Below are 26,747 nucleotides of genomic sequence, written 5' to 3' on the forward strand. Positions count from 1 at the left end.
TTTAACTTGGTAGCTTATGCGCTACTCCCGGTAACCCAAGAGACCACCTGTCGTATTAGGTTTGCCCGACTAATGTTTAGTATGAGATGTTTCTCAGGGGTTGGCTAGAACGGTACAGGGGTTACGCAACTGAAAACAGATCGGTATCAAGAGAACCGCTTCGCTAAAAACAAGTATGCCACTAGGTCCAAACCCGCGAACGTTACGACCCGGAACGAAGCTGAAATACCAAAGTGAAGGCAACGAAAGGAAGAGTGAGTGATCCTTAGAATGAACTCTGCTCAAACGTAAGAATGAAAAACGTAAAATAGCTTGAACTTTGTATTCAGTAACTGTATAACGTTCGGGCTGGACAGTTGTTTTGTAGGTTTTCTAGCACTGAGTTTATGGCCATAAACGTATCACATACCTGCGCAGGATTTTTGACGATGCTCGACGACGGCTAGCGTTGTCCTGGTAGAAGGCGAAGATGGCGACGTCACGGTCGATGGCGGTTGACTCGTCGCCAGGTGTCCGTGTGTGTATTGCCCGAAACTAAAGCTGCGGAGGGTGGTTCGGCTGGAAGGAAGCCGAACTTCCGATTTTAGTACTCACAAGAGTGACGCAATGGCTAAGGTCATTCGTACCCGGGTGTTGTCCTTAGCAGAGGACAACGCACTATGGCGCAAAGCTGGCCAAAAGTCAAAAATCCAATTTCAAGTTTTTGCTATTATTATATTTTTATCATTTTCTAGAATACTTTGGGAGGTTAACTTGAAAATTCTAGCCAGTTTGAAGTTAAAATGAATTTTTGACAAATGTCTGAAGTTGAACATGTTGAAGAATGATATTTTGTTCTTCCATACAAAATGTATGGGAAACTCAACACCAATATTCAGCGATCAAGAAAGTGTGGTGGGAAACGTCAGAAAACGATCACGTTAAATGCATCTTATACGAAATTTTCTCTACTTTTCGGAAAACTAGGTGGCTTTCTGCGCTTTGCTGCGCTAAGGGAGTAATATCGATTTTTTGGCGGGTATACAGAAGTGATTTCTTCTTGTTACATGAAGGAATGATTTTCTCTTCCATAGGAGAATTCCACGAAAGTCCCAATTAAAAATGCTCCAAGTTTGTTCAAATTTTGTGTAGCTGTTTCTTTTCGGAAAATTTAAGGCCCCTGACTTTTCACTTGACTCTTAGGGTGTCTTTTCCTGAGTTAGGGTGGTACCAAAAATCATTATTTTTGACCAATTTTCTTTCTTTAAAAATTCGTAGCTGTTGAATTACTGAACCGATTTGAATTTATTTTTATATAGCGAAGATATCTTACGATGACGCTTCGAAGAGCTAATTCCATAGTATGAACGAGTTTAGTGGATATCGAGTTTAGTGGAATAGTGGATTTACTAAAGTTTTTTTTGTAATAATTTTTTTATGGTCTGTGAACCACCCTAATGCATTATTATACAAGTTTTTTATGCTTTCAACGGCAAATATAAAATTTGCCATCTCAAAAACAAAAACCACTATCAAACAAGTAAAAAACGAAACTATTTTTATAAAATTTTGTGAAACACCCTAATGAGCGATCATTTTTTTCGATTTCTGATCCCAAATTTGAAATCAGTGCCCCAAAATTAGTTAAAGATGTTATACTCAGCCGATTTGAAGTAACTTTTGACTTTTGGCCAAGCTTTGTATGGAGGAGCGCCACTGTGCAACGTGCCCGGAAGACCCCACGTACTACGTTTCCGTGATAGATCTCCCGAAACGGAATGAAACCCCGGCCTCAGACTCGATAAAAGGCACGCAATTGACGACGTGTCCTAATTGTTGGCTCTCGGACTTTGGCCACGGAGTGTAACGTTAAAAGGGCCGGTAAAACACGCGCGGCAATTGACGACCGCCGTGTACACTTTAGTGAACGCAAAATTGGCGAAAAACACCACTCTTCCCCGTTTAACTGCAACAAAGGCGAGCCTTGACTACACACACGAACGGAACGGAAAGTGGACCGTAGCACTCCAGAATCCAGCGAAAAAGAATTCCGTTCAAAAACCGCATGGAGCGCAACTGTCCAATGCGAACGGAAATACGTGAATTACTACACAAAAAGTCTAACAAGAATTCAAAAATTACATTTGTACGATTAATATCCCGCTCCACTTGAACAGAGTTCACTTTTAAGGCTTTTAAGGCACGGGGTAAATCGCTTCTATAAAAATATTTAATATGAGCATTAATATTTGTAAATATATTTAATACATAGATTTGTCCTCACCTTTCAATTACTTCTTGGCCATAGGATAGCATGTTATCTAATGAGATTAACAGAGGTTAAGAAATGACAGTAAGTTATCATAACGTGCATAACATGTGTATGAATCAATAAGTCTATGAATCAAAAATCCAATAATTACAGTCAAGTGTAACATCCCAGATAACACAAAATTATAATAGAAAGTTCATAATAAATCGTTTTCATGCCAATTTCACATTGGAATTGTATAATAATTAGAGTATGTCAAATCGAAGTGAACAATAAGTTGTTTTGCAGTCGTGCATGCCTTCATATACAATTCATGACTGTGAATTATAAAGCAGTATAGACGATTGCAATATTTGATTATATCTTAATCATATACTCAGGAGTATTTAGTTGCGTGTTATAAAAACTACGCAAAAAAGAATTACAAATAATTGTCAAAGCTTTCGCACGTATATCACCTCCACTTTGGTACATATATGTTCTTATATGGCGTGAAATATAACTTTTTCGTTCAGATATGATTTCGTATATATCTCAGTTGCAATCGAGATATACAAACCAAATGGTTTACTGGGATTGAAGCAATAAAAAGTAGCGAATCGCTCGATGCAGTACATTTTGACTATTCTAGTTCAGTTTTTCTCTGCTAACAAACAAATGTTGGTAACGCCGACCAAATGTAATGTTTTATTTCACGCTCGTTTTATCTCATTGACCTGAGAGGTTTGGTTCATATAATTCACAAATATTATTTTCAAAAGCTGGAGCAAGTAATAAAATGGAAAGTGTTGTATCTGTTGATAGTGTCGATGAAAAGCGAGTAAAGTACCACTCCTAGTTTAAGCGTCTTTGTAAGTAATGATATATACTAATTTAAACATATACACAGGATCGCTTTTGGGGACGAATATCCGAAGATGTCGGAATTATTAGTTCCCGAATCATACAAATTCTAAATCTGGAGGGGTTGGCAGCCCATTGGCTTCGCTGGGCGAAGTTTGCAATGCGGACATTGATGTCTTGCAAAAGCAACTTAGGAGCCCGGAACATATTCGTGTGGTCCGCGAATGGCATTCGCGGAAAAGCTATAACGGAGCTTTTTGGGAGGCTCCCGAAAACTTCTGCTTCACGATGGCTGATCGAAAAGTCTTGATGGCCATTGCAACTACAATAAAGTTGAATGGCATCAAAACAAGTATTAGAAATGAAGCAGTAAGATCGCAACCACGAAGCGAAATAGATGTCAACGAAGAAACAATCATTATCGTAAATCGAATAAAGCGTCATTATTCGATCAGGTAAGAAATTGTAATAGTCAAACTGACCAGATTCTATTTTCTTTTTAATCAAATTCAAGCCCATTAAACGATGAAAGAAACGTGATATTTATGGACGCAATCAAAAATTTAGATGTTCAAGTGGAGCTCGCGGTAGGTAGCAAACAAGTTGCGTGGGTCACGTGCCCCATATGCCCGCAAGACAGTGGTTTCAACAAAAAAGTGAAACTTCTTCGCGATGTTGACAGAAGCTGGCCGCTCTATAATTTAGACTGTTACTTCAGACGACATTTGGTTCAGAAAGATGACCAAGAAGTTTGGACGAAGCGTAAGAGACGGCGAACAGTGCCAACTCTTGAATCTCACCCGTTAGCCGTTACCGCTTGAGCATTCGGAATCTCATCTTTCGTGTGTTGGCACTGTAAGCACAGATCCTGATATTCAAGATCTGGAAGTCTTACCGCAAAGAGACACGCTAGAAGCTTCTACACATGATATTGAAATAAGTAACATTCAAGATTCCATCGCAGTCGATTATTTGGATTCATCATCCAGCACTTTATCTTTATGCGAACCACGAGAGCATTCAACGAGTTTATACGAACAGGGACCATTTTGCGCGGGAAACCAGTAAGGCAGAATAATGCGGCCGATTATTCTGTCTATTCTGCGAAAATGGCCCCTGGACTTAAATCCGTACGTGTCTATTTACAAGAAAGTTAAAAGCGTACAAAAACACGGCGAACGATACACGGACCTGGAAAAAGATATAGCTTCATATGAATATCTATCTGCCGGAAACGCGTTTCATGATTTCAAACAAGTGAATATGAAAACGATAAGCTGATCAACGATTTTACGCCATATTGAGAGGCACACTCATCACATAGAAGAAGGTAAGGTCGCAAAAATTGTATTTCAAGAAACTATTTTATATCCGGGTAAATGACCCTGTTTTTTGTGCAATCAAAATTTCAATTATTTCATAGCGAAGATTAATCAAACCTACTTATTTAAAACATTGATTCAACAGGTAAAATTGACTTTGAAGGGTTTCGGAACTACTTAGAGGGAAACAATTTTCCGAAAGTATGCGTTTTAATCGAAGATGGAACGAGGGTGTCGAAGCAGATAGAATATGACTAACGCACAACTTCCTTAAATGGTATTGTTTCACCATTAAATGAGAATGGTTTGCCAATCAAGGACTTTTTTAAAGTGTCATCAGCCTACAAAATGGCAGAAGATATGAGGAACCACCCTATTGCGGAAACGGCATATGTACAACTTGCTTTACCATTAGCGAAAAGTGCTGCACCTTATGTATTATATTACACAGCTACGGATAATTCATTTAAAGCTAACGATGTTCTAAAACGATGGAGTTTTACTGAGGCGGGCTTACGAATGCAAGGCATACAAGTATTGGGAATTGCAGCTGATGGCGATCCAAGGATATTGAAAGCGATGCTCAAAAGGACTAGGCTTCAAAAATCAGAATATTTCGGTCCGTGGTTTAATATTGCAGACTTTGTCGAACCCATCAATATACAAGATATGACGCATTGCACAAATTCATTCAAAAATAGGCTACTTAAACCTGGAGCTGATATGACAATCGGTAATATTAGTTATTGATTCTTTATTGATCATTATTCTTATTATTTCGTAAACTTAAGGTAATTTCAAAATAACTCACATACATCTGAGGGAGTTAATATTGCACCACGCGAAAGATCAGCATGAACTAACAATGCAAGATATATGTACGAACGACCGAATGAAGTTTACCCCAACATTGAGGATGATGAACGCGAAACTTATATCATATATGGAGGGGCACGTGCCAGGTAGCAAAGGTACAGCGCTGTACCTGCGTGTTATGAAACAAATGTATGAAGCTTACGCTAACGTAGATATGGAACCACTTGAACGAATTTTCACAATCTGGTAAGTGCCTTTTCAAATGCTTTTAAATAGTTAACCTGTAATCAATAAATACTAGAACATCCGACACCTCATAAAGTTTACACAATCTTAAATTCCACAAATGAATAAAGTTCATCTTTAATGATAATAATTATGTAAATGCATGTCCAGTGTATCCAGCAATTGTTTTGACATTAGCTGGAAGCTGTTTGCAGTGTCCAACTAATAAGCTCAAACTTGAAATATCACTCCGTCCACTCTTCACTCCCGCCTCAAATCGCAATTAACATTGTTAGCCATTTGCCAAAAGTTAACGATAATTCTGCTTATTGTTGAATAAATACATTTTTTCTTGACAGGAACTCACTTTTCATTGTGCGAGCAAGGAGATCATGGATCAAGAAAAAGTATAATAAATTAGAAAAGTTCATCACATCTAATGCGTATATCTGTTTGGAACTAGATGCACATGCACTAATACACTTGATCTGCAGTTGCAGAGATCGTAACATACCAGAACAGTTTTTAGTGCTCAGTTTTTGACGTAGGACTACGTCTTACGGCAAGTTTTGAGATAGGGTGTCATTCCAAAAAATCGAAAAATGCGAGCGTCACGAAAAATGAAAGGTTTTGAGTGCTAATAGCTCAGCGGTTTTCCTATCGATTTTCAATATTCTTACACCATTCGATCGGAAAATCTTCTAAGAATTGACCCAAATGAAGAAAAGTATGGATTCTTGATGTTGAACTATTGAAACATTGAAAATAATGAACCTATGTTTTACCGGAATTCTCGCTTCGTGATTGGTTGGAAGATTCTTTGCGATGATCTAAACCTATAGCAATTCGATATCTGTGCTTGGGAAGTAAGCCAAAACAAGTAACCAAGTTTCCTCATTTCAACAAGATTTCTTAACACCGCGGTTAAACCTAGACCATTTTGATGTCCTTGCTTGGGAAGTACGCCAGAAAGAGTGACAAAGCCCCCTCGTGCCAACAGATTTCTTACGAACGCGATTAAACCTAGTCCGATTTGATGTCTGTGTTAGGGAAGTGTGCCAGAAAAAATGACAAAAGTTCGTTGTCCCAACAGATCGCAAATTCTTTACTGCGACTGCGAGACGATTAAACCTCGGCGAATTTGATATCTGTGTTGGAAAAATGTGCTACAGCTGTAGTGTTCGGTTATAATACGACTCTATATGAAGGTGAAATTAGTCATCATCGATTCTGCCAATTTCAAAAGCAGTTTTTTTGTTTGAAACAAAAATTCGGTTTATGAAAACATATTCGCTGTGTTCAGATTGGCAAGAAGAATGCAGTATATACATTTTTATAAACACAATCCCGCTTTTGGGCTGCTTCCGAAATTGGGCTTTCCGACGAAAAGTCAATGACTGCTAGTTTCCCGTGAATACGCATGCTTACCGTTTCATTAGAAGTGTATTGAAAAGATGTGCTGTTGAAAAAATAGGATTGAATTGGTAAAATCCCTTCAACGTGGGGAACCATGGGTAATAAAAACAATCTTTAATTTCAGTTAGGTAGCAGGAAAGCAATAGTTTGTGTTCTTGATTTTGTTAAATTGTTTTCAAATGCACAATCTTTTGAGAATTGAACGTATGCAATGTTACTACTTTGATAAATGTTACATACAATGCATGTAGCATGTATATATGTTGCATATAGCATGTATACACGAAGAATCGAATGATTACAAGCATTAATACATGCTACTATCACTACAAAGAATTTAATTAATTTATTTATTTATTTATTTATTTAGTCGTCAAATCATAGTAGACCTTTTACATTAGTTATTACATTATATTAGTTCTATCACTACAACACAGTCTACAAAGAAAACTGAACAGTGCAACTTTTAAATTACATAATATTGCTTACATTTTTTGCATCTAGCGCGTAGAATTAAAGTATTGTTTTAATTTTAATTTAGACATAGTAAAGTCAATATTTTCGCAATGTTGGTTATAGGCGATCATCATCTGATTTAAAGGCCCGAATTTGGCATAGTTTGTGCGACAGTGACTTATGCTAAATATATTTCGGTTCCGCAATTGACGGTTCGGTACATAAAAGCTGAGTTTGGATAAAATTTCCATAGAATCTATACGGTGTGAAACAATATCGTTTACAAATGACACTTTGGCGAACTCACGTCGCTGTTTTAGTGTCTGTATATTTATAAGCAAGCAGCGGGCTTCATAAGAGGGAAGAGGAAAGCTTGTCCAATTTAGTTTACGCAAAGCAAACAGCACGAATTGTTTTTGTACTGATTCTATTCGTTCCTGGTGTATTAATGAAAATGGTGACCAGACTATGCTACAGTATTCTAATATTGACCTCACATATGCAAGATATTGTGTTTTTATTGTGTATGGGTCACGGAAGTCGTAGCTAAATCTTTTTATGAATCCTAGCATACTGTTAGCTCTGTTGATAATTGTGTTATAATGTTCAATAAATGTTAGTTTTGAGTCTAATATAACTCCTAAATCTCTGATTTTTTCACACTTTTCAACCAAATTATTTCCTAGAGAAATTGTAATGTTTGGCATGTTTCTTTTTCTACTAAAGGCTATTGATCTACATTTATGAGTGTTAAGTTGAAGAAGACTTTTGTTACACCAAATATAGAAAACCTGTATTTCGAGCTGGAATACTCTGACGTCCTCCTCGTTTGTTATTTCTAAAAAGAGCTTCATATCATCGGCATATACTAATACCCTAACATTTCTCAGCAAGAAAGAGATATCGTTCACAAATAAAATAAACAAAAGAGGGCCTAAATGTGAACCTTGGGGAACTCCAGAGGTTACTTCTAGAGGGTTTGACATTTTCCCTTCAAATTTGACTATTTGCTGACGATTAGTCAGATAGGATTCGATCCATTTAAGCAGATCTGATTGGACTCCTATTTTTTGTAATTTAAATAATAGCATGGGTATATCAACGCGATCAAATGCTTTGCTGAAATCAGTATATAATGCTTCTACATAGCTCCCTTTGTCCATTGCATTCAGCGAATAACTAACGAATTCAATTAGATTTGTATTAGTTGAGCGGCCCTTAAAAAACCCATGTTGCATATTTGATATTCTATTTTTGACTTGATTGAACAACGATTCATTAATGATTGCTTCAAAAAGTTTGGGAATACAAGAAATAATAGCAATACCTCGATAGTTACTTATATCAGATTTTTTACCGCTTTTAAAAATTGGAATGAGGTATGAGGTTTTCCATGCCTTAGGGAAATTGCCGGATTCTAGTGACATGTTAAAAAGCCAATACAATGGAGCTGTAAGTTCTAATGCTAACTTTTTCAAAAACACGGGAGGAATACCGTCGGGTCCGCAACCCTTGGAGGCATCCAACTTAGTTAAACCTTCTAAAATAACATGTGCTTCGATTTTTTTGATAGTGATATCAGTAGTAAATTCTGGGAGGAAATCGAAATATCTGTAATCCCGATCTGTTTCCGAAAAAGCAGTATAAGTTCCTTGAAAAAAAGTTGAAAATAGATTGCAAATTTCATCTGGGTTATCAGCAACCGTTTCGTTGAGATACATTTCTGTCGGATAATTGTTCGATTTCAATTTAGTTTTTACATAATTAAAGAAATTTTTTGGATGACGTTTTAATTCACTTTCGGTTTTGGAATTATATTGCTCGTATGCTGTATCAATGGCTACATTTAGTTGGTTACAAATATCTAAGTAAAGGGCCAGATTTGCGTTACTGCCATTATTCTTGTACCTTTTATAGGCTTTTTGTTTGCGATTTTTCAAGTTTTTTATTTGTTGGTTAAACCAAATAGGATATTTTGAATAGCCATGTCGCCTTACTTTCTTTAGGGGGACATGCTCATTTATAATTTCATTTAATAATTTGTAAAAGATTTCTACAGAGGTTTCGATACCTTCATCACAATTGAAAAGGGTTTGCCAATCTAATGTGCTAAGACAACATTTAATGATATCATAATTTGCCAAATGAAACTGGTGGACATCTTCATATTCCCAATCAAGGGGTCTCTTATTTTCATGTACGAATATAGAAAATTCAATGGCTGTATGGAATGCTTCGTTTTTCCATAGTGGAGTCAATGAAGCGGTTACACAAAAGTCTTCATGCATGTTTGTTAACAATAAATCTAAAAAGCAATTTTGCTGATTCTTCACATGATTGATTTGATTAAGTCCTAAACTAGAAGTTTTGTCAAAAATAAACTGTAGCGTTTCATTTTCGCCTACAATTGGAAGTAAGATGTCCTCATTTTCAGTGTCTGGAATAAAACCGGCATTGCGTTGATTGAAATCACCGTATATATGAATTTTCACTTCCGGGGGAAATTTGGAAAAAATTTGTTCAGCAACCTTGAAAAAATTTTCATAAGCAGATTTAGTTGCGTTATTTGGAGGGAAGTATACTGAGCAAAAAACGTGTGTTTCGCCCGCTACCAGTACTTTTACCCATATATACTCAAATTCTTTGAATTTCGTGGTAATAATAATGTCGGAATCAAGTTTAGTTGAGACAGCAATTAAAACACCACCACCGGACTTCTTTTCAGAAACCTGAAAGTTTCGGTCATCTCTGTAAACATTATAAGCATTTCCAAAAACTTCTTCACTTCTAACACTTTCATCCCAACTAGTTTCATTCGCCAAAATTATTGGAAAGGAACAACTTAAAATTTTATTACAAATATGTCTAATCTTAGACGAACCTCTCATGCGGTTGAGGTTTTGACAGTACACTACAATTTCTGTTTCTGATTTTGATTGTACTACTGAGTTCACGCCAGATGGTGTTAAATCTTCCTCTAGGGAGTGCGTCGGATATTCGTAAAACACGAATGTCGGCAGGAGCATGCCTCACATGCTGTAGGTAGAGAATTCCTTGGGTCCATAAGATTATAAGAGCGCGACGGTAATTCATTAGGTGGATACGGGTTTAAAATTTCACCTCTCTGGAATTTTATTGACGGATGATAGTTAGCTGGCGGCCTGGAAAACTGGTCTTTCGCTGCCGCAAGAAGCTCTCTATCAGGTGGCAGCCACATGTTTCGGTTTTGAATGCCAGTGAAATTAGAGTTACGTTGGTTAATGTAATGGTTTCTACTATTACTGGGTTCGTGGTTACTTCTGTTATTACGATTACCAGTCCTGTAGTTGTTGTTGTTGTTGTTGTTGCTGCTGTTGTTGTTGTTGTTGTTGTTGTTGATGTTATTGTTGTTGTTGTTGTTGTTGTTGTTGTTGTTGTTGTTGTTGTTGTTGTTGTTATAATTGTAATGCCTGTTGTTATTACCGATGATTCTATTATTCCGGTTGTTACTGTTCCTGCTATTCCGATTGTAGTTGTTTCTATTACTCCTGTTGTTATTGTATCTGTAGTTATTGTTGCTTCTGTTGTTGTAGTTGTTATTGTTGCTGTTATTGTTGTTATGGTTAAAAGCGTGATTCTGATTGGAGTTACCGTTATCCACATTATTAGAAACATTGTGTGTATTATTGTTTCTTGCTCTACGCTGCCTTCTGCGTCTTGCATTTATTGCCTGCTTTTGCTGATTTAAACGACGTAATTTACGTGCGTCGTATTCCTCCCAGTTAGCTTTCCATACCCTCTTCGTACCCAAAAATCGCCATCCTGAAGAATCAGTTTTTGACGTAGGACTACGTCTTACGGCAAGTTTTGAGATAGGGTGTCATTCCAAAAAATCGAAAAATGCGAGCGTCACGAAAAATGAAAGGTTTTGAGTGCTAATAGCTCAGCGGTTTTCCTATCGATTTTCAATATTCTTACACCATTCGATCGGAAAATCTTCTAAGAATTGACCCAAATGAAGAAAAGTATGGATTCTTGATGTTGAACTATTGAAACATTGAAAATAATGAACCTATGTTTTACCGGAATTCTCGCTTCGTGATTGGTTGGAAGATTCTTTGCGATGATCTAAACCTATAGCAATTCGATATCTGTGCTTGGGAAGTAAGCCAAAACAAGTAACCAAGTTTCCTCATTTCAACAAGATTTCTTAACACCGCGGTTAAACCTAGACCATTTTGATGTCCTTGCTTGGGAAGTACGCCAGAAAGAGTGACAAAGCCCCCTCGTGCCAACAGATTTCTTACGAACGCGATTAAACCTAGTCCGATTTGATGTCTGTGTTAGGGAAGTGTGCCAGAAAAAATGACAAAAGTTCGTTGTCCCAACAGATCGCAAATTCTTTACTGCGACTGCGAGACGATTAAACCTCGGCGAATTTGATATCTGTGTTGGAAAAATGTGCTACAGCTGTAGTGTTCGGTTATAATACGACTCTATATGAAGGTGAAATTAGTCATCATCGATTCTGCCAATTTCAAAAGCAGTTTTTTTGTTTGAAACAAAAATTCGGTTTATGAAAACATATTCGCTGTGTTCAGATTGGCAAGAAGAATGCAGTATATACATTTTTATAAACACAATCCCGCTTTTGGGCTGCTTCCGAAATTGGGCTTTCCGACGAAAAGTCAATGACTGCTAGTTTCCCGTGAATACGCATGCTTACCGTTTCATTAGAAGTGTATTGAAAAGATGTGCTGTTGAAAAAATAGGATTGAATTGGTAAAATCCCTTCAACGTGGGGAACCATGGGTAATAAAAACAATCTTTAATTTCAGTTAGGTAGCAGGAAAGCAATAGTTTGTGTTCTTGATTTTGTTAAATTGTTTTCAAATGCACAATCTTTTGAGAATTGAACGTATGCAATGTTACTACTTTGATAAATGTTACATACAATGCATGTAGCATGTATATATGTTGCATATAGCATGTATACACGAAGAATCGAATGATTACAAGCATTAATACATGCTACTATCACTACAAAGAATTTAATTAATTTATTTATTTATTTATTTATTTAGTCGTCAAATCATAGTAGACCTTTTACATTAGTTATTACATTATATTAGTTCTATCACTACAACACAGTCTACAAAGAAAACTGAACAGTGCAACTTTTAAATTACATAATATTGCTTACATTTTTTGCATCTAGCGCGTAGAATTAAAGTATTGTTTTAATTTTAATTTAGACATAGTAAAGTCAATATTTTCGCAATGTTGGTTATAGGCGATCATCATCTGATTTAAAGGCCCGAATTTGGCATAGTTTGTGCGACAGTGACTTATGCTAAATATATTTCGGTTCCGCAATTGACGGTTCGGTACATAAAAGCTGAGTTTGGATAAAATTTCCATAGAATCTATACGGTGTGAAACAATATCGTTTACAAATGACACTTTGGCGAACTCACGTCGCTGTTTTAGTGTCTGTATATTTATAAGCAAGCAGCGGGCTTCATAAGAGGGAAGAGGAAAGCTTGTCCAATTTAGTTTACGCAAAGCAAACAGCACGAATTGTTTTTGTACTGATTCTATTCGTTCCTGGTGTATTAATGAAAATGGTGACCAGACTATGCTACAGTATTCTAATATTGACCTCACATATGCAAGATATAGTGTTTTTATTGTGTATGGGTCACGGAAGTCGTAGCTAAATCTTTTTATGAATCCTAGCATACTGTTAGCTCTGTTGATAATTGTGTTATAATGTTCAATAAATGTTAGTTTTGAGTCTAATATAACTCCTAAATCTCTGATTTTTTCACACTTTTCAACCAAATTATTTCCTAGAGAAATTGTAATGTTTGGCATGTTTCTTTTTCTACTAAAGGCTATTGATCTACATTTATGAGTGTTAAGTTGAAGAAGACTTTTGTTACACCAAATATAGAAAACCTGTATTTCGAGCTGGAATACTCTGACGTCCTCCTCGTTTGTTATTTCTAAAAAGAGCTTCATATCATCGGCATATACTAATACCCTAACATTTCTCAGCAAGAAAGAGATATCGTTCACAAATAAAATAAACAAAAGAGGGCCTAAATGTGAACCTTGGGGAACTCCAGAGGTTACTTCTAGAGGGTTTGACTATTTCCCTTCAAATTTGACTATTTGCTGACGATTAGTCAGATAGGATTCGATCCATTTAAGCAGATCTGATTGGACTCCTATTTTTTGTAATTTAAATAATAGCATGGGTATATCAACGCGATCAAATGCTTTGCTGAAATCAGTATATAATGCTTCTACATAGCTCCCTTTGTCCATTGCATTCAGCGAATAACTAACGAATTCAATTAGATTTGTATTAGTTGAGCGGCCCTTAAAAAACCCATGTTGCATATTTGATATTCTATTTTTGACTTGATTGAACAACGATTCATTAATGATTGCTTCAAAAAGAATGGGGGATGGGAATACAAGAAATAATAGCAATACCTCGATAGTTACTTATATCAGATTTTTTACCGCTTTTAAAAATTGGAATGAGGTATGAGGTTTTCCATGCCTTAGGGAAATTGCCGGATTCTAGTGACATGTTAAAAAGCCAATACAATGGAGCTGTAAGTTCTAATGCTAACTTTTTCAAAAACACGGGAGGAATACCGTCGGGTCCGCAACCCTTGGAGGCATCCAACTTAGTTAAACCTTCTAAAATAACATGTGCTTCGATTTTTTTGATAGTGATATCAGTAGTAAATTCTGGGAGGAAATCGAAATATCTGTAATCCCGATCTGTTTCCGAAAAAGCAGTATAAGTTCCTTGAAAAAAAGTTGAAAATAGATTGCAAATTTCATCTGGGTTATCAGCAACCGTTTCGTTGAGATACATTTCTGTCGGATAATTGTTCGATTTAAATTTAGTTTTTACATAATTAAAGAAATTTTTTGGATGACGTTTTAATTCACTTTCGGTTTTGGAATTATATTGCTCGTATGCTGTATCAATGGCTACATTTAGTTGGTTACAAATATCTAAGTAAAGGGCCAGATTTGCGTTACTGCCATTATTCTTGTACCTTTTATAGGCTTTTTGTTTGCGATTTTTCAAGTTTTTTATTTGTTGGTTAAACCAAATAGGATATTTTGAATAGCCATGTCGCCTTACTTTCTTTAGGGGGACATGCTCATTTATAATTTCATTTAATAATTTGTAAAAGATTTCTACAGAGGTTTCGATACCTTCATCACAATTGAAAAGGGTTTGCCAATCTAATGTGCTAAGACAACATTTAATGATATCATAATTTGCCAAATGAAACTGGTGGACATCTTCATATTCCCAATCAAGGGGTCTCTTATTTTCATGTACGAATATAGAAAATTCAATGGCTGTATGGAATGCTTCGTTTTTCCATAGTGGAGTCAATGAAGCGGTTACACAAAAGTCTTCATGCATGTTTGTTAACAATAAATCTAAAAAGCAATTTTGCTGATTCTTCACATGATTGATTTGATTAAGTCCTAAACTAGAAGTTTTGTCAAAAATAAACTGTAGCGTTTCATTTTCGCCTACAATTGGAAGTAAGATGTCCTCATTTTCAGTGTCTGGAATAAAACCGGCATTGCGTTGATTGAAATCACCGTATATATGAATTTTCACTTCCGGGGGAAATTTGGAAAAAATTTGTTCAGCAACCTTGAAAAAATTTTCATAAGCAGATTTAGTTGCGTTATTTGGAGGGAAGTATACTGAGCAAAAAACGTGTGTTTCGCCCGCTACCAGTACTTTTACCCATATATACTCAAATTCTTTGAATTTCGTGGTAATAATAATGTCGGAATCAAGTTTAGTTGAGACAGCAATTAAAACACCACCACCGGACTTCTTTTCAGAAACCTGAAAGTTTCGGTCATCTCTGTAAACATTATAAGCATTTCCAAAAACTTCTTCACTTCTAACACTTTCATCCCAACTAGTTTCATTCGCCAAAATTATTGGAAAGGAACAACTTAAAATTTTATTACAAATATGTCTAATCTTAGACGAACCTCTCATGCGGTTGAGGTTTTGACAGTACACTACAATTTCTGTTTCTGATTTTGATTGTACTACTGAGTTCACGCCAGATGGTGTTAAATCTTCCTCTAGGGAGTGCGTCGGATGTTCGTAAAACACGAATGTCGGCAGGAGCATGCCTCACATGCTGTAGGTAGAGAATTCCTTGGGTCCATAAGATTATAAGAGCGCGACGGTAATTCATTAGGTGGATACGGGTTTAAAATTTCACCTCTCTGGAATTTTATTGACGGATGATAGTTAGCTGGCGGCCTGGAAAACTGGTCTTTCGCTGCCGCAAGAAGCTCTCTATCAGGTGGCAGCCACATGTTTCGGTTTTGAATGCCAGTGAAATTAGAGTTACGTTGGTTAATGTAATGGTTTCTACTATTACTGGGTTCGTGGTTACTTCTGTTATTACGATTACCAGTCCTGTAGTTGTTGTTGTTGTTGTTGTTGCTGCTGTTGTTGTTGTTGTTGTTGATGTTATTGTTGTTGTTGTTGTTGTTGTTATAATTGTAATGCCTGTTGTTATTACCGATGATTCTATTATTCCGGTTGTTACTGTTCCTGCTATTCCGATTGTAGTTGTTTCTATTACTCCTGTTGTTATTGTATCTGTAGTTATTGTTGCTTCTATTGTTGTAGTTGTTATTGTTGCTGTTATTGTTGTTATGGTTAAAAGCGTGATTCTGATTGGAGTTACCGTTATCCACATTATTAGAAACATTGTGTGTATTATTGTTTCTTGCTCTACGCTGCCTTCTGCGTCTTGCATTTATTGCCTGCTTTTGCTGATTTAAACGACGTAATTTACGTGCGTCGTATTCCTCCCAGTTAGCTTTCCATACCCTCTTCGTACCCAAAAATCGCCATCCTGAAGAATCAGTTTTTTCGTTATTGTTTAATTCTGTTGACAAACTGGGGAATGAGTCAGATACCATTGACGGTGGCACAGTATTTTGCATTGCTGTGAGGTTTGCTGACAATGACTTTAACTCATCGAGAATTTCCAGCCCTATTGTTGGGTAGTGCTGCATGGTTGATTCAGCCGCCATATCAATCGTCACGGTAGAAAGTCTTTTTATTTCGTCATTGAGTTCCGACATCCCTGACGACATCGATTGCATCGAAGATACTACATTTTTATTCGATGTCTGCATTGCCAAGTCGACCAATGACGTCAGGTGGTTTTTTATTCCACTAACTAGGCCAGTAGTAACAGCACTCCTATACGTCGTCAGCTCTTTTTTCACGTCACCGAGAAGCGCTTCAATACGATCCATCGCTTCTTGAATTATGTGCTCATTGTTTTGCTGACTCGTGCGATGAACGACCTCGGTGTTTGTGTTTATATTTTCGCACAGCTGGGATTGTTGATTTACCAGCGCTTTGATATCAAAATTTAAGGTGATTAACGCTTGGCAAGTGTTGCAGCAAGGCAGGATATATGACAGCGGATCTATAATTTTTTTTTTCTCTTCTTCGTAACGAGCCGCGCTGAACCGAAACACCTACACATGCTGCATGAAAGCCACGATTGCAGCCAATGCAAACCCACAAAACTTCTTCAGTGGTTGAATCTGATTGGCAAATTTCACAGATCATTGTCACTTCACTTCACTTGACTTCACAATCAAATTAATTAAGCTCAAATTTATTACGCAGGTCTGTGTTATCCAAACTTAAACCTTAAGCACGGTGAACGTTCGCGACGGTTATTAAAACAAACAAACTAAAACACGACAAACCGGGAGTAGATTTAAAATGCGACCGTACTGCTTGGCGACTCGAACGGAAGAGACTTACGTAGTCCTGCGTCACCTATATATGCGGTCGTGTCTTGTACACAACCCCTCTGATTTTTTCAAGTCAACCCAACGAACAATTTTTTGGAGAACTTCGATCGATGACCAGTACAAACGAAACTGTTATAAATTTCACAATGAAAGAGCTCGGTAAAAAAATATGGCGAGCAATGATGAAAACTCACATTTCATACCGTTGCCAAAACGAATTAAAATTCCCTAGTCTTAAACGAAGAGAAGAAAAATACTCTAAAGTGTTTACTTTACCACACAACATAGATATTCGGCATGCTATAGAAAAAGCACGTATTGTAGCAATAAACCAATTGACAGATGTAGGGATTCCGGCAAATGAGCAGAATTTTGAAGGCAGCTTAGACATCATTCAAAGATCGATTGATTTTGAATTTGTACCCGTACAATGTTCCTTAGATTCTGACTCATCTGACAGCAGTTCATCATTGAAAAGTAAGTAATACACGTATCACATTTGTAATTTAATAAAGAAAACTACTAACCGATTCTAGAAGTAAAGTAACTATTCTAAGCAAATATTACTTCGCAACGTTCACCTTTTGTAAATATATATATCAATTCTCAAAATTCTTTTTAAACCATTTTTGAATATTTTTTAGTTAATTATATATTAATAGTCAGATAGTCGAATACTATTTTGTCTACTTCTAGATTCCTTTGAAATTATTGATAGCAGATCATCTGAAACGAATTCCACAATGCACATCACTGATACACCTGGAGCCAATGAGATTTATGAGGCCGAAAAAATATTTCAAAATGTAAATGGAGAACTGTGTTTAAAAAACTGTGCAACAACGAATAAGCATACATTCAACATTAGTACTCAGTCAGGGAAAGTATACATCGTTAAAATATCGACAGTAGTGTGGATGTTATCAAGTGGCAGATTCAAGTGCTCAAACGATCGCATCAGTAGATTCCAGCAACCCAAAAATCGTGTTGATGAAAAACAAGACAATAATCAAGTATTTGATCACATATCTTGTGGAGACTGGGTTGTCTTCGACAACTCTGTCATATGTCATGTCAGCGGGTTTCAATATATTACAGGTACATATATATTATAGAACTTGATTTACAATTTAAGGAGCTTGCTTATTATTTTAGGGCGTACCAAAACTTGTCATCAACTACGAATTCCAATAAAATGCCCGGAAACTGCAAAACAGCGAGGAGTTTTTGTAGTCGGTAGCTTCTATGAATTAATTAATGGTACCCTACGTACGATTAATGTTCAAAATGACAAATGTTCAAAAATGAATTTGGAAAGATATCGTTCGCATTTAAGCTCTCCACTTGATGTTGATACATTGAGCCTTACTACAAAAAATATTTGATATCTCTGGATAAATAGAAAATAAATATTCAATAAAAAGTATAACTTCAACCAGAATTAATGTATCTCCTATCTTATATTACTCATTAACATATAATCTATGCCATTATTTACGCTTCGTGATGCGTGGTATACGTAACTAGTGTTCGACATCGGAACGAAAATTGAAGTCCGGGTTCCGCTTAAAAATTGGAACGAACTTTTTTATTCTGACTTTATTCCGGTCCGATTTGGCGCTGTTCTGGTTGCGGGATCGGAACGGACCCAAATCGGGCCGGAATAAAGTCAAAATAAAAAAAACTACAAGGTATACAGCCCTAAGGGTTGTACGAAAGGGTGACGTAGGACTGTGTCATATAATACTCATTATATTGATAACATGTTTTAATCGATGAAGTATAACTTTATGTCTGATCATTAAATCAAAGACTAATGTAAACTGCATTTCTGGCATATGCATATTTGAGTATTTGTGAGTATCATTGTTTGAGTGTTTATTTGTAAAAGAGCGAAATATTCTGATTTAGTTCTTCATTGAATCAATGGTGGTTTTGAAAAAAACCGTTTGAAATTGTTTGGTGGCCCTGAAAAGAACTATGTTTGAGCTGATAGCACTTCTTAAAAATCAGTACTATAATTACTGTTGCCAATATATAGATGGATGTCGCTATTCGGTCCTTTAGACTCTAGCATGATAGTTGCCCGCTAATACAGGAGTGATAGGAAATACCAAATCACTGTAAAGTAGAAATGGATTAGTTTTATCAAAATACTGACCGTCCGTCAGTGCGATCGTGCGGTAAATGAGCAGACGGCGAACCTAGTGTGCGATTTTATAGTCACTGGCACTGCCGTTGCTACTTGTAAGCTAGTGTAGGTATGGGAGAAACCAGATCGGCTGCTGCTGCTGCTCAAATAATTATCCGAATGGAACGTTAATCATTTAGAAAATGTAGAAAAATCTTTCCATTCTTCAATTACTATAGTTCTTATAAGAACTGTTTAAGACCACAACGGCCTGCTGCTGAATTTGCTCCCGTCAGTCGATCCGTTTCCATTTGCCTTCAGTGTCCGATAGCCGTCGATGATAAATAAAATACTGACCGTCCGTCAGTGCGATTGTGAGATGAATGAGCAGACGGCGAACCAAGAGTACCATTTTATTATAATCACTGGCACTGCCGCTGCTGCTTGTAAGCTAGTGTAGGTGGTGGGGGAAACCAGATCAACTGCTGCTGCTGCTCGAATGATTATCCGACGCTGATTGAGCAAGCATTTCCCATGTTACCATGGTATAACGCAAAATGGAACGTTAACCATTTTAGAAAATGTAGAAAAATCTTTCCATTCTTCAATTACTATAGTTCTTATAAGAACTGTTTACGACCACAACGGCCTGCTGCTGAATTTGCTACCCGTCAGTCGATCCGTTTCCATTTGCCTTCAGTGTCCGATAGCCGTCGATGATAAATAAAATACTGACCGTCCGTCAGTGCGATAGTGCGATAAATGAGCAGGCGGCGAACCAAGTGTACCATTTTATAGTCACTGGCACTGCCGCTGCTACTTGTAAGCTAGTGTAGGTGGTGGGGGAAACCAGATCGACTGCTGCTGCTGCTGCTGCTGCTCAAATGATTATCCGACGCTGAATGAGCAAGCATTTCCCATGTTACCATGGTATAATGCTAAATGGAACGTTAACCATTTTAGAAAGTGTAGAAAAATCTTTCCATTCTTCAATTACTATAGTTCTTATAAGAACTGTTTACGACCACAACGGCCTGCTGCTGAATTTGCTCCCGTCAGTCGATCCGTTTCCATTTGCCTTCAGTGTCCGATAGCCGTCGATGATAAATAAAATACTGACCGTCCGTCAGTGCGATAGTGCGATAAATGAGCAGGCGGCGAACCAAGTGTACCATTTTATAGTTGGCCATTGCCCGCTGATTTCGCTTGTCTTCGGGGTCGGTGTTGCCGTCAATAGCCATCGATGTTGCCAATTGGATTGGAAAAGGGGTGTGGCTTACAAAGTGGTTTCAAAGGTTATCATTTGGATCCAAATCCTTTGGTGTATCTAATTGTCGTCCGTGCATGTGAAGCTAGGCGATCACAAGGGAAATGTATGGAAAAATTCGGCTTTAAAACTTTACACACATTTTCACTATTTAGCGTATAAAAAATTATTATTAATATGTTACTATAAAATTGCTGGACATTTTATCTATCCAACGACATATTAACTGTTATGTATCGTTCAGTAGTATAGTAGCTATTAGCGTTTGAAATATTTCATTCAAACGTTACACTTCTATTTTTCGTTTTTACAAAGTGCTACCCAGTCCCAGTATAGTAAACAAAGACGTAGTCCTACGGCAAAAATTGTTCCGATTTTTAACCGGACAGGACCCCGGACTTCAATTTTCGTTCCGATGTCGAACACTATACCTAACACTACCTGAAATTGCGTATTGTATATTTTATCGGTATATTTTTAGCCATAATACATAATAAAACTGCAATCGATATTACATTTTATCTTGTAAGATTTTGCTCCACTCAACCACACAAGAGTATTTTGAAAGGAAAACGATAAAGCAGTGGTAGAAACATGAGTTGTGAAGAAATCAAGAATGTTACGATTATAAGTTATGACTAGTTGTGAACATTTTTTCTTGGGCTGTCGGCTTAGAATAGGTAATTCACAGGACCAGCATGTATTCGACTTTCCTCTAGCTCATCGTAATCAAGTAACCCGGCATTTGAATCGACCATACGATTTACATACGATCCAAGCAGAAATTTTCTTCGAGCCATCGAATGACGACAAGGCGTCCGTTCACATACAACCGACTGATTGCATGGTGGTTCCAGTACTTTAACATTCACTGACTGATTGCCTACTAATACATTAAATGGGATAATTTCCTTTTGTAGTTTTTGTAAACAATTGCCAGTGTCACCCGGTGGGTATGAAATGGGGAAGGCAAATGAGGAGCGTCCAATATAGCTCTAGCTATCCCAAGCCCCTACCTAGCGCCTCCACGTGGGCATACCCGGTAATGCTCTATTGAGTAGCCAAGCTAGGAGGTGCGATACTGTGTGGTTCCCGGCTGCCTGATCTCATAATCGAGGTTTTGGGCAGACGGTGGAGCCACACGATCTGGTAAGCATAATATAAGTTATTTTAATTATTTTTTTCGTTTTAGCTTATGAAGCATTTACTGCTTTATAGTGAAAACTTTGGCCAATACGAGTGTTAATACTTCACATGGATATTGGATACCAGAAGAACAAATAAATTAATTATTATTATTATTATTATTATTATTATTATTATTATTATTATTATTATTATTATTATTTTATTAGTGATTATTAGAAGCATTTATGGAAACTAAAAGGACGCAACTCTATTATATTCGAAGGACTGCTGGTGAGATTGTTCTATTTTTACCCATATATACCACATTTCATAAATAAACTACAATCGGGAAGAGGGAGGGACCATCAGAGTACTTGCTTGAAGCGGTGGGCCTAGGGAGAGTGAAACAGTCAACTTTCTAGGGTTAATCTTGGCCCGATTAACAACACATCGTGGATAATGAGCGGGCTCTTCTCCCCACCTACTGGAGTCATTCTGCATTAAGACGGTTTATTCAACAATTGACTCAGGTGACTTAGCCCTTGGAAGGAGATTCTCTAAATCCCTGGTACGTGTAAGTGATGTTGCTTATCGACCAATTCCCTTTTGGCCCTTCATACAAGAGTTGGGAAGCATGACCAATCGTTGAATATGTTCAACTCTTTTTGACATGATAGGCTCATTGCTATGAACGGATGTTCTGCTAAGGCAGGTGGTAGTACCATATATTCATATTCATATTCACAATTGCCAGTGTCACCCGGCAAAGGTAACCCTACACTGCCACAAGCTCTGTCATGAGTACAGTTTACTCCTGAATATGTAAATTGTCCTAAATAGGGCCAGATTTAAGATTGTCCTGAATAAATAAATAAATTAAATGAATATTTTAGAAATAGCCATACCACACTTAGTCGTTCCATACCTTTCCAGTAGATAGTGAAGAGTTATTTGATGCCGGCGATTAAACGTGATTCCTAGTAAATCAAGCGAATTTTATTTTGGCAGTAAGGTTTAATGATATACATTCTTGAATTGTGCCGAAAACACTATCATATTCTAGATCATATTCATGAATCAACCAATAAAGATCTACTCTCTTCTTTGTCGTCATGTTTAAATTCAACAGACACTGCAAACTCAAATTTCGGCAACCTAACGCAATTCGCGTTGACGAACGTAAGCTGCTGCCACCTCCAAAAGTCTACTGTAGGGGTGAAGCGGAATTGGAACATTTTGGTAGATTTTCACCCACACGTACATACGGGTATTTCTATGAGTGTGCAAGAGATCGTTTAATGCCGTCAACGCGAATTCGTCTTGTTAGAAAGTAGAGCATTAAGGGCACCAGGACGTCCATGCGCAACACCATAATACAACTCACTATTCCGACCAACCCGGTAACAATGTGACAGCTCCCATACTAATCAAACGTACCTAAAACTGCTGGTTCATGGTTCACGACAGATGTTTGAAAGCGGCGTAAATATCGAAGAAAGAGTTTATTATCATTTGTTTTGGCAAAAAATCCCTTGTGCATATAAGATCTGAATTGGTTTATTATTTCAATAGAGTATTTTACGAACTGACAACATTATGTCAAGTATCAAAACGTTTCCGTGGTAATGACAATAGCAGCATACCTGGTTCTTCTGTCATAATAACATGCTCTATTTGGTTCTGTCATGTAACAGAGTGTTTTTTGTACAACTGCAACGATCTCTATTGTTGCAATATGTAATATTATAGGTCGTAGATCAGGAACGCTCCCCATATACGTAGGTTATGAATATTCCCTTCAAGAGTACAATCCGTATATTTTATCTCTCTACCCGCAGTCTGAGAATGCTAGCAGAGTAAACAAGACGTGTTAATAAACTGCTATACGTGAATAAATCTCTACTCAATACTTCTTACAACATGGTGTCAGAAGTGGGGTGAGCTGAATACGATTAATTTTCGGCGTCATTGTTATATCGTCGTGAATTCGTTAAAACAGAGGACGGCGGAAAAATCATAAGTGTTATTCATTGTTCCTGTACTAGAGTGAACAATTAGCAGCCATATTTTTTCCGTGCCGGGTTACGTTTGAAATTTCGATATGGATCCAGAACAGTTTAATCGATTCATGGAACAGCAGCACCAGTCGTTTTTGGCGATGGTTAATGCTATGAAGGCATTGCGGCCGGGGGTTTTGCCAGAAGCAGAACAACATGCACAGTCTCCTTCTTCACTTCCTCTTCCTCCACATCTATCACTTGATGGTGATATGGAAGAGAGCTTTGATTTTTTCGAGAAGAATTGGCGTAACTATGCGACGGCGGTCGGCATGGATAAGTGGTCGGAGCGAGAAAATAAGAAGAAAACCAGTGTGCTGCTTTCAGTGATTGGTGAGAACGCTCTGAAAAAGTATTTCAACTTTGAGCTCACCGAACAGCAGCAAAGTGATCCTGAGATGGCATTAACCGCGATCAAACAAAAAGTAGTGAGAGTGAGAAACAAATTGGTGGACTTTCTGGAATATTTCTCGGCAGTACAGTCACTATCTGAGTGCATCGACGAATATACAACGCGTTTGAAAGTGCTCGCCAGACCTTGCAGATTTGCTGCATTGGAGAACGATTTGTTAATTTATAAAATCGCAAAGTCTAATAAATGGCCAAAACTTCGTACGAAAATGTTAACAGCAACAGACCTTACACTGGTAAAGGCTGTGGATATGTGTCGCGTTGAAGAGGTCGCAGAAAAGCACGCACCTACTCTTTCCGTAGAGCAACCGAATGCCGACGTGAATTTAATTAAGAAAAAGTCTTTGAAGTGCAAGTTCTGTGGTGATTGGCACGCATTTATTAAAGGGGAATGTCCGGCGTTTGGGCGTAAATGTAAGCGCTGTGGTAAAAAGAACCATTTTGAAAAAGCGTGTAAGATGGGTCGGGAGAAAAGCAAGAAGCAAAAAAAAGTGAAGAAAATAAAATCGAAGCATAGCGATTCAAACGAAAGTGATTCTTCAAGCAGTGAATTTGTTTCTAATTATGAAAGTTCAGAAGAAGAAGCTACTATCGGAAAAATTTTCGATCATTCGGACTCGGGAGGCCATGTTTTAGCGGAACTGAACATGTTTGTTGGAAAAAAAGTGGTGTAAAGTAAAGTGTGACTTAGATACGGGTGCGAATACAAGCCTAGTTGGATATGATTGGTTAGTTGAAGCCAGTGGTGATAAGAATCCAGTTCTTTATCCCTCTAATTACCGCCTTCAAAGTTTCGGTGGTAATCCGATTACTGTATTAGGAGAAGTGAAAGTTCCGTGTAAACGAAATGGGCGAAAATATCAATTGATCTTGCAAGTGGTCGATGTACATCATAAGCCATTACTGTCTGCGAAAGCGTGCAAAGCTCTTGGATTCGTAAAATTTTGTAAATCAGTTACACTCTCAAGTTCAATTTCCGACAAAGATCTATTACAAGTGTATCGCGTGAAAACGTCTCACATGGTTGAGCAGTACAGTGAATTGTTTAATGGATATGGTAAATTCCCCGGTGAAGTGTCATTAGAAGTAGACGAAAATGTACCACCGTCAATTCAACATCCAAGACGGGTTCCAATCGCTTTGCGCGAAAAACTGAGAAAAGAACTTAATTCTCTAGAACGCAGTGGAGTAATAGTGAAAGAGCAACAACATACTGAGTGGGTCAGCAATATTGTGCTTGTTAAACGTGATAGCCAGGACTCCGTCAGAATTTGTCTCGACCCAATACCGTTGAATAAGGCCCTGAAGCGACCATATTTGCAGTTCACAACCATCGATGAAATTCTTCCGGAGCTCGGTAAGGCAAAAAATTTTTCCACAATAGATACAAAAAAGGGTTTCTGGCATGTCGCTCTTGATGACAAAAGCAGTCGTTTGACCACCTTTTGGACCCCTTTTGGGCGCTATCGCTGGACTCGGCTCCCCTTCGGAGTTTCTCCAGCTCCTGACATATTTCAAATGAAGCTTCGGGAAATTATTCAGGATTTAGAAGGTGTAGAAGCTATCGCAGATGATTTGCTAGTTTATGGAGCAGGTGACACGATGGCTGAAGCCCTGGAAAATCACAATCGCTTCCTCCTCAAGCTTTTTCAACGCCTCCAAGCTAATAATGTCAGACTCAATTGAAGTAAAATGAAGCTTTGCCAGACTGTTGTTAAGTTCTATGGTCACATTCTTACTGACAAAGGCCTGAAACCGGACGAAAGTGAAATATCAGCCATTCGTAACTATCCGACTCCTATTGATAGGAAAGCAGTACAGAGAATTATCGGAATGGTTAATTATCTAAGTCGCTTTATCCCCAACCTAAGTGCTAATTTGACCGTATTGAGACGACTGATTTCAGATAAAGAGCCGTGGGTTTGGACGAAAAGAGAAGACGAGGAATTTCAACGTGTTAAATCTCTACTTAGTGATACTAGCACTCTGCGATATTACGACGTTAATACACCATTGATTATCGAATGCGACGCTAGTTCGTTTGGACTTGGGGTGGCAATCTTCCAGCAAGGAGGCGTAGTTGGCTATGCTTCAAGAACTCTATCTGCGACAGAACGTAACTACGCGCAAATAGAAAAAGAGTTATTGGCAATTCTCTTCGCTTGTGTAAGATTCGATCAACTTATTGTTGGGAATGTGCAGACAATTGTCAGAACCGATCATAAACCTCTAGTAAACGTTTTCAAGAAGCCTCTATTAGCTGCTCCACGTCGTTTGCAGCATATGTTGCTTAGTTTGCAAAGGTACAATTTAAGTATTCAATATGTAACCGGAAAAGATAACATTGTGGCGGATGCAATATCCAGAGCGCCCAGCGATGTTGACAATCCACTCGTGCCTGAAAAACAAAATATATACCGCATTTTCAACGAGATCGAAAAAATTGACTCTAAAATATTTTTGAAAGTATCGGACGAGCGTTTAAAAGAAATTCAGGCAGAAAAAACCTGTGATTTTTCCCTGCAACTATTAATAAAGTACATACAAGATGGATGGCCAGTTTCTATAGATAAAGTACCGG

General features: G+C 37.5%; 2 protein-coding genes across 3 annotated transcripts in view; both read left to right on the forward strand.

The window, feature by feature from the left end:
- The window catches only part of LOC128744040 (GAS2-like protein pickled eggs), a 595,332-nt gene that overhangs the window by 244,277 nt on the left and 324,308 nt on the right, over positions 1-26,747 (forward strand). The window lies entirely within an intron of this gene.
- On the forward strand, positions 4,643-18,562 carry LOC128744041 (uncharacterized). The gene is made up of 4 exons (XM_053840785.1): positions 4,643-5,478; positions 17,042-17,649; positions 17,869-18,270; positions 18,328-18,562. The coding sequence occupies exons 2-4, from the start codon at positions 17,283-17,285 to the stop codon at positions 18,555-18,557; spliced, it is 999 nt and encodes a 332-aa protein (XP_053696760.1). The 5' UTR covers positions 4,643-5,478; positions 17,042-17,282; the 3' UTR covers positions 18,558-18,562.

The sequence above is a fragment of the Sabethes cyaneus genome, chromosome 3 (assembly GCF_943734655.1).
Source record: "Sabethes cyaneus chromosome 3, idSabCyanKW18_F2, whole genome shotgun sequence".
Taxonomy (NCBI): domain Eukaryota; kingdom Metazoa; phylum Arthropoda; class Insecta; order Diptera; family Culicidae; genus Sabethes; species Sabethes cyaneus.